The sequence below is a fragment of the Gopherus flavomarginatus genome, chromosome 8 (genome assembly GCF_025201925.1).
Source record: "Gopherus flavomarginatus isolate rGopFla2 chromosome 8, rGopFla2.mat.asm, whole genome shotgun sequence".
NCBI classification, from domain to species: domain Eukaryota; kingdom Metazoa; phylum Chordata; order Testudines; family Testudinidae; genus Gopherus; species Gopherus flavomarginatus.
Window position 1 is genome coordinate 1,086,390 of NC_066624.1, and position 13,201 is coordinate 1,099,590.

The 13,201-nt window shown below is 41.0% G+C and overlaps 1 protein-coding gene across 1 annotated transcript in view; it reads left to right on the plus strand.

Moving 5' to 3' along the window:
- The window catches only part of TEX11 (testis expressed 11), a 138,212-nt gene that overhangs the window by 1,945 nt on the left and 123,066 nt on the right, over window positions 1-13,201 (plus strand). Inside the window, exons 2-7 of the mRNA XM_050964910.1 lie at window positions 1,376-1,497; window positions 4,387-4,471; window positions 6,451-6,530; window positions 9,746-9,826; window positions 9,925-10,044; window positions 12,536-12,616. Of these exons, the coding sequence (XP_050820867.1) occupies window positions 1,376-1,497; window positions 4,387-4,471; window positions 6,451-6,530; window positions 9,746-9,826; window positions 9,925-10,044; window positions 12,536-12,616 (569 nt within the window). The remainder of the gene's footprint in view (window positions 1-1,375; window positions 1,498-4,386; window positions 4,472-6,450; window positions 6,531-9,745; window positions 9,827-9,924; window positions 10,045-12,535; window positions 12,617-13,201) is intronic.

The following is a 13,201-nucleotide window of genomic DNA, read 5'->3' on the forward strand; positions in this document are numbered from 1 at the left end:
TGTAAAGGTTTTGTCTAGCCCCATGCCAAGTAAAGTGAGCACACAAGTACAAAGGACAAATAGGGAAGGAAATATCAAGCATGCTGTCCGGTTTGCAGTCCAAAATAGCCACTTGATGACTATCTTCAGCCCAAGAAAAACAAATCACATTACATAACTTGCAAACAAAGAATGTTTGATTAGGTGTGAGGGCTAGAAGAACTATTCACAGTCAAAGACATTTTGGAGACAGGATGGATTTTTATTAGAAAAAATATAAGAAATATATATAGCTTTCTGTCAAACCCCACAAAATGGCCTTTCATGGCCCTTTCAGTTAGGACATTTCAACAAAACTTTTTTTGCTTTTTCCAGAAGTTGTTTTTGGTGATTTTATAGCTTAAATTTATGATCTGACCATTGGCATTTAGTTGGGTAAAAACAAATATCTGTTGTGAATAAAATATGTTCCTGCCCTGGGTCTGACTGAAGGTTGTTCTCAGCAAGGCAGAGGCCCTAAAGGTATCTTATTTTCCTTGTACTGTGCTTAGCTAATCAGTGCGCAAAAAGCAACTGGTTAGTGGATAAAATAACACATGAATAATTACAGAACTAGAGACAAGGGGGACATTGAGGGGTTTTTGTTCCACAAACCTGTAAGGAGAAGTTTTTACATTATGATGAACACCACATATTGAAAAGGGAGTGAGGGCCTTACGTTGATCGGAATCCCAGTAAAGTCACCTAATTCTCCCTCTATGCAGTGGCTGGTTAATACAGCAGTTAATTGAGTTTGTCAGTTTTCCTTTTAAACCAGGGGAGGAATTTAGAGACCCAGAATAGAAGTTTTATTCGGTTTTTTAAATCATCTCCTTCATAACAAATTGTATGGGAGTTTCAGGATTCTAGATTCAGCTTGTCAGAATAGTGACCTTGCTTTCAGCATTCTTAATAAAAGCACTGGCATTGATTCACTCACAGTAAAGTTACTGGACGCAGGTTTTATGCAGCATTGTACTGTTAGAGGGTGCCAAAGAGTAAAAGTCATTTAGAATGGAAACAAAAGACACTGTGAGGAAAGAGAGATTTTATTAGCAAACTAAATGTTGGGCCAAAATATGCTCTCATTGCCTGGATTCAGTTCTATGTAAGTCAACAGATTTAACTGGTGAAGCTCACCAGAATTTAGTCTCATTGCGTAGGTAAAAACTTCCTCTAGGTTTCAGAATTATTTCCTCAGGCTCTGCCTTCGCTTTGTGTTTATTTAGTAGACAGAAGGATATGGAGAAAATGTAAACTGATTGGTTTCTCTTGTTCAGATATTCAAAAATGATGCTGCACTTAATCTTTGTGTGAAGTTCACTGCATTGCTGTCTCTTGTTTGTCTTTCTTTCAGTGCTAATTCAAGAGCTGGTGAAGAAAGACACCTCATCAAATGTACCTGAGATCGTTGACAAACTGTTCAGTGAGATAGAACATCTGGATAATGAGGCTGGGAATGAGATTCAGGAGGCTCAGGTAGAGGGCTGGAAACAATTGCTGAAAACACTGGGTATTTAAAAACAATTTAATCTTGTGGCCAAGGTAAAGGTGAACAACTCTGTGTTGGCCATGTAACACAACTTGAATGCCTATTGGCCTGTGCGGATAATGAGTAGACTTGGTTCTGACACTTGCTTAGAATATGTTCTGTTCTCATTTTTATAAAAGTATGGAGCAAGGGTCCCCAACACAGTGCCCACGGGTGCCATGGCGCCCGCTGGAGTGTCTAAATGCACCCGCGTGCTGGCCAGCAGATGAGCATCCGCCAAAATGCCGCTGGCAAGCTGCTTCTGCCACCGAAATGCCGCCGATTTTTGGCGGTACTTCGGCCATGATGCCTCTGGGTGACGCCTCTGGATAACGCTGCTTGTCGGTGGCATTTCAGCAGCGATGCCTATTGATGTTGCCACTTGTCAGCGGAATTTCGGTGGCTGCTTGCCTGTCGCCACGGTCCTCCGTGGCTCGTCATCTGGCACCCGCCAGATAAAAAGGGTTGGGGACCGCTGGTATAGGACATATAGTGCTGAAGGAGATACAAAAAATAAATGTTATACATTTGAAGAAAGTCGAGGTATTTCTGTCACATTAATTTAAAACATGAGGCATATTAAAGTAATAACTTCTTAAATGTTCTCTCACAAAAAATCCAAGGGCCATATTAGCAACCGGCAGGAAATGTTTATTATATAGTATGGTAGGGTTCCAGCAACTCTTCAGACCAGATTGATTTCCTTTCATTTAGAAAGAGAGTGCCATATATTTAGTTCTAACATTACAGGCATATAACATTTCTTCTAAATTTTCTTTATACTGAGTGGGCTGCAAACTGCACTGAGCATTATATTTTTGTTCTTTGGCAAACTTACGTTTTTTTCTGTGTATTAAATATTAGAGACAAATCCCTCACAGAACTGTGTGAGTAGACACAATGGATTGTAATTGCTTTTCAAAGAGATTAGTCTATTGTGGAAAAGAGTATTTCAAGAGTGTTTAAAGTATGGATTATGTAAATGTGTTTTAAGGACTTCAAGAATGTATTGACTGAGCCTACTACAATAGAGCATCATATAAATATGTGAGTTTGGCCTAGCCCTCCTTGCCGATTTGCCCCCCTCTGCACCAGTTAGCCCCAGTTAACAGCAGAAAGCACAAATGTGGTTCCGAGTGAGGGCAGAGTAAGGATAGCTTCAGCAGATACTACTGAGCTTGTTCAGAATCATGCACGCTCAGTATATAGTACCGAGTCCATTTAAAACAAGTGACTTTTTGCTTGTTTTGGAGCAGTTGGGTTGGCATTTTTATGCAGTTACAGCCTGCAGGTTTTTCTGCTTGTCTTGTGACTACTGCTTTTTTATTTTAGCTATGCCCCCTGCTGCCCGTGGATGTTTTTTGACACAAACCCTGCCCAGCATCATGGCATCCTGACGCAAACCCCCACTGTTTGCTTATATTTTCTGGCTTGTTTTTGGGTGGTATTCTGGTGAGTGCTCTTTGGATACAGGCATGGCTGCTGCCTTTGTGCAGCTTACAAGGAACATTGTTGACATGTGAATTAGATATTATGAAAGTCCTGACAACGTAACAACTGGGGCCTGTTACAGTGGAAATCTTTTGGAGGTTCAGCACCTTAGGTCAGTAGTATATACATAAGAGGAAGTACAAGGGTCTTGACTGTTTCCAGTCTCAGCCCTGTTCCCCTTCTGAAAATGCTACTTTTGCCTTTTCAGTTTGGACTCACTCTTATGAGAGCAACCTACTGTTAATTAAGCATTTACTTCAGAAATTTGGTGTGAAACCAAATATTTTCTTTTATTGATTTGTATTGATTCATAGATGCATAACTTTTAAGGCTAGAAGGAACCATTCTGACCATTTACTCTGACCTCCTGCACAACAAATTGCACCCTGTGATGTCTGCATCAAGACCATAACTTCTGGTTGAGTTAGAGAGTATATCTTTTAGAAAGATATCACTCTTGATTTTAAAGACATCAAGTGATGGAAAATATACCATGTCCCTGAGTATGGGGTCCCAATGGCTAATTATCCTCACTTAAAAATATATGCCATATTTCCAGTCTGAATTTGTATAAGTTCAACTTCCAGCTGTTGGATCTTGCTGGAGTAAATAGCCCTCTACTGTCAGAAGTCTTCTCCCTGTGTCAGAATTTATTCACCATAATCAAGTCACCTCTTAACTTCCTTTTTGATCAACTAAGTAGATTGAGCTACTTAAGTCTGTCGCTATGAGAGGATTTTTAGATCTGAAGCCATTCTTATAACTTTTTTCTGAACCTGTTCCAATTTTTCAACGTCTGTTGGGAACTTTGCACGTTTTGAACATCCTTATTAGACTTTGAAAGACATTAGTAAGTCAATTGTATCTTAATGGTAATGGTTATGGTTTTGCACAAGGTTTGTGTGTGTGAGATCATTTTATTCCAGATGGATGGAGTAAACCGGATCAAATGTTGAGAAGTTCAGGAATAGGCTTGTTGTAAATGAGTGTAAGGACAATTGAGTAAAGTGATAGATAAAGGGGATCTGTTCAGGAAGATGCTTTACTGACACAAAACAAAGGATTTAAAATGTTTCCGAAATCTTGATTTCACATACCGATTTCCCTACTGTGCACAATTTCAAATTATGGCTGAAGACACTGATGGCCAGCATGGGTATGTGTTGATGGGTGCTATTGCCATCAGTCTAATTAGATCTTTTCAATTGTAAGTCATGTCATTCTTTGATTTACACAGACATATAGATATTTACCTATATATGATTCTGTTACATCAAGAAGTTCAACTATGACCTAGATCAAGACAAAAAGGCAAATTCTTATGAAATTTTTTTCTGTCCTCTTAGATTGAAGAAAGTGCAATAAGCCTTTGGAATTGGGCTGTGACTAACCGAGTAGATTCAGTCATCAATGATGAGCAAAGAGCTAAATGTATGTATGTGTTTTGTGTCCTAGATTAAAGTTCTTTTATATTGTAAAAGAAAAGCTCTTATGGTATAATTATTTTATTTAATGTTTGTATATAGTGCCATAGGATTGTGTGTATCTTTACAGATAAAATGAAGGCAGAGAGTACTTTGCAGCTGTTTTGTGTAACCAACTAAGGAATGATCACTCCAGTGCAAGAGTGATCCTCTGGTGACAGTCAGTGTAGGAGTTGTTATATTGCTCCCCTTTCCTGCTGCCTGTAGCAGTGGAAAGGGGTATGAGCAGAGGAAAGGAGCTGTGTCTGGACTCCTCTGTGCTTCACTAATCCTTGGCTATATTTTTGGAAATAAACTATACTGATATAAGGGTCTGGGCTGTGGGGGGCTGCACTGATAGGTGCTGATATCGACCTGAAGAGCTTTGTGTGGCTCAAATGCTTGTATCTTTCACCAACAGAATTTGGTTTAATAAAAGATATTGCCTCACCCACATTGTATCTCTAATAAACCAATTTAGTTAAATTGGAACAAAACTGTGTGTAGACAAACCCTAAGGATTCTGCAGCTCTAAGGTTGATCTAACCTGGTGCAAGGCAAGTGGCCCTGCACAAGGGGAGCATCATGATTGGTGGAGTCCAAATGTGAACTTTAAAGCCACCTTTGTATTTGCACCTTGACCTGCGCTTTGTGCAGATCTACAGGACCCCAGTATCTGGTCCATAGCTTTTTGCTGCAAGGGGCTTACAGTCCAAGTTATATACATAATGCAGGGAGAGATATTAGGCAAAGGGGAGAGAGGGAGGCTTACTAGTTCTAGGGCACAATCTCATCAGCTCTCATATCATAGTTAAAGGTGACCTGCAAAGGATATTTAAAAAAATTGGGGTTGTGTTATTTTTTTTACTTTTTGGTGTATGAAGAAGAACTGAAAGATTTGTTCTGTTAGCTTTTAACTTTTGAAATATAAAGAACGTCAGTCTTGTCTGTCTTGGTTTTGCCAGAGGATATTTTGGTGTACAGCACATCGTTGATTCTTAACAAGCAATAATAAATGAATTGCATCATGGTGTTTACCATGATGTCCATTGTTATTGTTTGTTATTCATTCATTACAATTTACCAATGTGCTTAATTTACACTTATTGTTCCAGCTAATCTCCATGCACTGAAGAGAGATTCACTCTGATGAAGGGCAGGCTGTGTTTTCGCAGCTTCCTTTCCTTGGGGTTTCTGCTTAGGACAAGCTTTAACTCCTGGAACTTTGTAGAAGCTACAGAGAGAAGCTGCTGAATCAGGCCACTCCCTGGTCATTTTCTCTTCCTAGCTAGTTCCACCCTGCTTTGTGGGCTACACTGTATTCTAATGATCCCCTGGGCATAGCCATGGTTTTGACTTCTGTGTACCTCTATAGCCTTGTCCCTTGCAGAATTATTTACTGCCACAGACCTCCAGGGTCTAAATAAACACTAGGTAAATCTGCTCCCAAATATGGAGAGTCTAAGTCTGTTCCAATTAAGTTAATAACAAAACTGCTATTGACTTCAGTGGGAACGTGTTTAAATCCCACATGGTAGAAACATATACTGCCCATCATACTTTGCAGTGGAGTAAGGTTTCCAGCCTGGCTGCAGTCTCCAGGGTGCTTTCTCATTGATGTGGTGCTTGGGTATGAAGTGGAGCTGGAGCTTCTTCTAATTTGCAGTGGATCTGCTCTATGAGATTTGCAATTATAAAAACATCAGTTGTAAGCTAATATGCTGAATTCCATTTTACTCTGGTTATATGAGACATTCAGCACACAACAGTGTTATGGTGGTTAGGTTTATAGGGGTTTACATTACCTAAGAAATTATGTTTCTGACTGCATCAGTTGGTGAAGAAGTAGCTTCTCCATAGTCTAACTTTAGAGTTGGCGTTCATAAGGATTTGAAAGAACAGGGGAAATGTCCCATCCTTTTGTATGCATTCATTGTTTTCTTGCAGTGCGCCATGTTTCTTGCAGGCTAGTGTGCCTGTGTGAAGGCAGTAATCCTCCAGAGGAGAAGATGCGAAGACAGATTTTGGTAAGTCTAGCTAAATGGTGAGAATGCAAGTGCAGTATGGTGAGTTCCAAGGGAAATCTTGGAAAGGTATTTTCAAATGATAGAGTAATTCACGAAAGTGAGTGAAATTATATTAGGGATGTATCTGCTAAAGTTGGACCTGTGTTATCACAATGACACCTGGTTGAGCCACTATAGTTAGGGGTTTCTCAGCCATACCATTATGAGCCTTGACTTCCATAATAAACAAGCATAACACCCCTTAGTCCATGGTGAGAACATGAGTTGCTGAGGTCTCCCACATGGAAATTAACGGCACTAGTTCTGCCTTACCCAGCCAATACAAATATTGTGAAAGAAGTAAGTTACTGCTTCAGTACCTCATGGAAAAGAATACAGCCTGTTATGATAACGGGGCCTACAAATTTATCCTAATTATGAGCTCAACTGTAAAAAGTGAGTTCAAGTTAATAAAATGCCACAGTAACCTGTAACAACAAATGTTGATGGGAAAAGTTGCAAAAGCAAGACAGACTGAATTAGTCCAAGCAAAAATGCCTTCTGATATAACTCAAGGACTGTGTTAAGATCATGCTTGGTAAACAAGAAAAGTGTGGAACTGGAAATCAGTGAACCAAAATTGGTGTGTCAGACACTAGGCCTAATTGGTGGACAAAACAATGAATGAATGCGCTGTTTGTCCCCTTTTGCGGTCCTCAAAAGAGATTTTTTTGGGAAAAGAGGGCTACCATAATGCTGGCTGACCGAAAGACTAGAGAAGGGGAAGGAGCAGTGTTCATAATGATGGCTGTTGCCCTCCACTATCTCTTGGGACCCAGTATTATCTTCATCCTAATCCTGATGGATGTCCTGATCAGGCCAGAGAGAGGGACCCAGATCATACTACCACTTCTACTGACTCTAGCTAACTCCCAGATACAACCTGGGATATGAGACTGTCACATACACCTCTTGTGTGACCTTTTCCTTCCCCACCTTATTTCTTCTCTCTCCTATTCCTCTCCTGTTTCCTTCTATCTAATAAGAGTCTGGCTTAGCCAGCTAAGACTATATTTTGCAACACTGGTGTATGGCTGTGACCAATAAGAAGAGGTAGTTAAATGGTGTCAAGGTTCCTTCCTCACTCTGAACTCTGCATGAGAAGTTCTAAGCTTAATTACCAGCTTAGATCTGGTTTTATTGCCACCACCCAAATCATTTAAAAGTTATTTGGGAAACTCTGTCTACCTTCACCCCACACTATCTCCCTCCCAGTAGCCTTGAGAGACTTCTCCACTAAGTTTCTGGTGAACACAGATCCAAACCCTTGGATCTTAAAACAAGGAGAAATTAACCATTCCCCCTCCTTTCCCCCCACCAATTCCTGGTCAGTGCAGATCCAACACCCTTGGATCTTAAAACAAGGAAAAATCAATCAGGTTCTTAAAAAGAAGGCTTTTAATTAAAGAAAGAGAGGTAAAAATCATCTCTGTAAAATCCGGATGGAAAATAACTTTACAGGGTAATCAGATTCATAGAGCCCAGAGGAACCTCCTCTAGCCTTAGGTACAAAGTTACAGCAAACAGAGGTAAATCCTCTCAGCAAAAAGGAACATTTACAAGTTGAGAAAACAAAGGTAAAACTAACACGCCTTGCCTGGCTGTTAGTTACAAGTTTGAAATATTAGAGACTGATTCAGAAAGATTTGGAGAGCATAGATTGATGTCTGGTCTCTCTTAGTCCCAAGAGCGAACAACCCCAAAACAAATAGCACACAAACAAAAGCCTTCCCTCCACCAAGATTTGAAAGTGTCTTGTCCCTTTATTGGTCCTTTGGGTCAGATGTCAGCCAGGTTACCTGAGCTTCTTAACCCTTTATAGGTAAAAGGATTTTGGTGTCTCTGGCCAGGAGGGATTTTATAGTATTTTACACAGGAGGGCTGTTCCCTTCCCTTTATAGTTATGACAAATGGAATGCCCTAAACAGCCTGGTACTGGTGTATAAGTTTGCAAGGTCTTGGAGTGGCTGATGGGAATGATGGTATGTCTGTGTTTTTCCAGCAATGAGGTTGCAAATGAAGTCAACAGCAAAGACACAAACTGCATTTTTATCTTTGCTATTCTCCCCTTTTGTGTGTTTATCTTCTATCTTGTTTAAAGATTTCTTTTTTTTTTTTAAATCTTTAAGTGGTTTCAATTGTTTGTTGCTCTGATGGTTTCCCATTCACAGTCTTAGTACTGTGCAAGCCTAAACAGTTGAACCTTGCATTGGATCACTGGCCAAACAGGGAGTGATGACAATTTCTCTTTGCCTGAATGGGCTATCACCAAGACACATTATCTCCCAGTGTTTGTACTCCAGGTCCATAAACAAACTTTCAAAATAAATACATTATTCCTTAAATATTACCCATACATGCATCTCACAATAATTATGAATCTTGACAAGTTACGAGGATTCTGTAGATACCTTACATGTTGCTCTTTATGGATAAATATCCTGTAAGACATGTTTGGCAGAGTGAGTTTGTCAGATCTGAGATGAGAGATGTTTGCAAAGAACAGGGGACTCTTTTGAGACATTACCCAGGGTGCAGTCTGGACTGATGGATAGCTGTGTCCCTTCAACTCTGCAACCTTTTACCCTTCTTCGCTGTGAGAGCAACCAGTCCAGGTCTGCTCTCATGCAGCCTCCAGCATGTAAATCACTCCCTGCTATATTCCATGAGTACTATAGAATTACACCACAAGGCAACACCGTCAAACTTCCAGTCCCGGACTTTTTTCCAGAAATGTGTGTCTTGTACTGCCCAACACCCTCCTGGATGATACAAGCTCGTATAAGGTTTGTCATTTATTAATAGAAAATGATATGCACAAATCTTGTTATCCCAAACGTTTCAATCTTGCTTTGGTTAGATAAAACAACAGCAAAAAAACATAGATTTTAAGTGACCAAGTAATGAGGCGTATAAGTCAGAATTCATTACAAGGAAATAAAAGGTAAAATGCAACTAACATCTAATTTAACAACCTAAGTGAAAACAAAGCAAAGGTGTCTCTCACCACATGTTTCAACACTCTTACTGGCTGAACCTCTTTCAATCAGGATCTTTCCCCCGGTGCATTTCTGCTTCCTTTGTTCTTCAGAGGTTGATGATGCCGTGGATAGAGAACAAATGAGAAATGATTTGGGTTGAATTTTCACAAAACACATGTTCCTTTTCTGCTTCAGATGACCATGAAGACTGGAAAAGGCTGGGTGGATGTTGGAAAAGCCACCCTTGCTGATGGATTTCTTGTGATTGCCATAAATGTAAGTTTTTGGCTAGGTACAGTCTCCTGCAAACACTCTTACTAGCAAGTGTTGCAATTGAGTAACAGCTTTCTGGGTGCTTATGTTTTCTTTTCCAGAGTCTAGAAAAACTATATGCCCAATTAATGAAGAGGAGCAGTGGTGAGGCAGATATTCAGGTGCACAAAGCTGATGTAGAGAAGGACCTATTCAAAGTGCTGTCTTACCAAGCTGAATCAGTACGTGTCCTGGCCAGTTTCTCTTTATAGGGCATATGGAATGTATGAATGATCATACTGGAACTTTGACTCAGTTGTTAGAAGTGTGCATTCCTGTCTTTAAACTGGAACGATGTTTCCCTAGATCTGCTGTAAGGTCTCAGATTTGACCCCTCAGCATTGCAGTAATTTAAGCATTCTTAATATACCTATTTTTTCGACGTGCATCTTCACTAATTTACCATCCCGCAAAGTTGTTTAGATCATTTCTTGAAGACTCTGAGTATGTCTACACAGCAACTAGACACCTGCTGCTGGCCTGTGCAGCCGACTTGGACTGGGGCTGTGGGACTGTTTCATTGCTGTATAGACTCCCGGCTTGGGCTAGAACCTGGATTCTAGGACCCTGCGAGATGAGAGTGTCCCAGAACTCAGGCCCCAGCTCAAGCCCAGAAGTCTACACACCACTAAAACAGCCCCCTCAGCGCAAGCCCCACTAGCCTGAGTTGGCTGGTACAGGCCAACCATGGGTTTTTCTTTTCTGTGTAGACATACCTTCTGTCATTTAGCTGGCAGGAGTGTTTATAAAATGGACAGCTATCTTTTCAAGGCCTGAGTCACCTCCTGCTAAGATCTGTGTTTCACTGGCTGAAGAAACAAGATATCTGGTGTTGCTTTGCAACCAGGCTCTCCACATCCACAGCAGTGCAACATATATTTAGTGAGAGATGTAAATTCAAAACCAGACATCTCTGTGCCAGTATTCTGTCACTAAAGTAATCAAATAATACTTAAGTGCAACACTGCATTTAGGTCACAAGTAGCCAAGGTCTAAGAGGTATTAAGAGCTGCACACATATTTGCAGTGCATAATAACAACTTTATTGAATGTGCCACTAGATGGTAATCTTTAGATATACCAACTATGCATACACACACACACAAACTATTTTTTTTACGTACAGTGTTTTTTATATACAAGTAGGGAGGTCATCATTGCCAACTCATGATTTTATGATGAGTCTTATGATATTTAGTGATTTTTCTTAAAGCTCCAACCCCTGCAAATCATGCAAATAGGCAAGAATCTCAGCTTTTTAGAAATAATTTTAAAAAAGGTAAATTTGTAGTCCTTTAGAAGAAAAGTTTGAAAATGACACAACTGTACTCTTCTACAGCACCAAAAAGAAAATAAAAACAACACCTTTCTTTTGTTTTTTCTTTCTTACTTTAAAAAAAAATCTCATGATTTGTAGGCTACCCATGATTTTTGAATAGTTGGGATTGGCAAAACTAAAAAGTGGTACAGACATTGGGGTACAAATAGGAGAAGGCTTCAATCCCTAAGTTGCACAGGGAGACAATGGAGGGGCCAGTGTGGCTGGAGATCAGATTTGCTGAACTGTGTTCCCAAACTTTTTACTGTGGTGACCAACCAACTGCATTTTATCATTTTTTTGTGTGTGACTCTCTCAGGGCTTGGCTACACTCGAAACTTCAAAGCGCTGCTGTGGGAGTGCTGCCATGGCAGCGCTTTGAAGTGTGAGTGTGGTCGCAGCGCCAGCGCTGGGAGAGAGCTCTCCCAGCGCCACACGTACTCCACCTCCTCATGGGGATTAGCTTGCAGCGCTGGGAGCCGCACTCCCAGTGCTGTGGCACTGTTTACACTAGCGCTTTACAGCGCTGTATCTTGCAGCGCTCAGGGTTGTGTTTTTTTCACATCCCTGAGTGAGAAAGTTGCAGCGCTGTAAAGCGCCAGTGTAGCCAAGGCCTCAGGGTCTATATTCATGGGGGAGGCCCAAAAATAATTGGCCAGCATCTTTCTCCTCCTCATCACCCCACTGAGGGGCATTGACTACATGCAGCAGGGCCCTCTGCCTTGGTACTGTAATTCCAATTCTGGCCTGGAATGGGGAGGAAGCCCCAGGAGAAGAGGGGTCGGAGAATGAACCCACCCTGCATTCACTTTACAGTGGTGGCTCCAGTGGAACTGGGCTTGGCTTCCCATTCCAGATGTTTTGACCTGGTGCATGAGATCACAGCGCCACTCAGGTTTGATCGAGCCAATGGAGGGGTGCCTGGGCCAAACCTGAGTGGCATGGCAGCCATGTGCACCAAGTTGTGACACCTATAGTTGGGAGGTGGGCACAGCCCTGCAGGACAGGACGGAACCACTGCTGTCTGATGGGGTGGGCTCATTCTCCAATGCCCTCTTCCCTCCACACTGGGCTCATGACCCATCTACAATCTTCCCATGACCTACTATTTGGGGAACTCTGGCTTATACCATATTTCATGTATCTTCATGGCAATTTTAATATTTGAAGGAAATGATCACATGATCCTACATGTTCACGCACTATAACCTCAGAGTTACATGGTGTGTCTTGCTGTTTTTGTTATCTCTCCATTTATAGTATAGTGATTGCACTGTATTGTTAGCCAGCAGGGTATTTAAAGACATATTGCTTTTATTCTAACAATTTGTTGGCATGTTCTGGTGCTTTCTTAGGCAGTTTTTCAAGGGTATTTTCAGAATGCAGTGACATGTTTGCAACGCTGCAAAGATATGTTGACAAGGCTGCCAAAACAGGTCAGTGAAATCAGTCCTTTTGTGTCCTTCCAAAAGTTTAATATTAACAAGAAAGAAAGCAGCTTTTCAAGGAGATACTGATGTCTCAGAAAATTCTGAAAAATATTCATCAAATTCTCTGTACATCTATTCTATGTCTTTCCTTTGTTTGTTCTTTGTACTAAAGACATTTGTTTCTTCAAAGTTCACCTGCTGTTGCCTGCTTCCTGCAACTTCCATTGGCTGGGAACGGCGAACTGCGGCCACTGGGAGCTGCAGGTGGCTGTGCCTGCGGACAGTCAATGTAAACAAACTATCTCACTGCTCACCAGCAGATTACCGTGACAGGCCCCATGCAGCCCATGGGCCACAGGTTGCCCACCACTACTCTACAGCGTAAATAATAAAATCTGAAGGGATGGGTGAAGGCTGAAATATGACTTTTGAAAGTGAAATGTTTCACTGTGCATGCTGTGGTTGAATGGGATTTAACTGGTTTCTGTGACAATCTCCGCATATCTTTAAGAGTATCTGAGTGAATGTAACTCACTTGAGAAGTTCTGCTTTCATTCTAGTTGCATGGACAAAGCTGAAATCATTGGATGA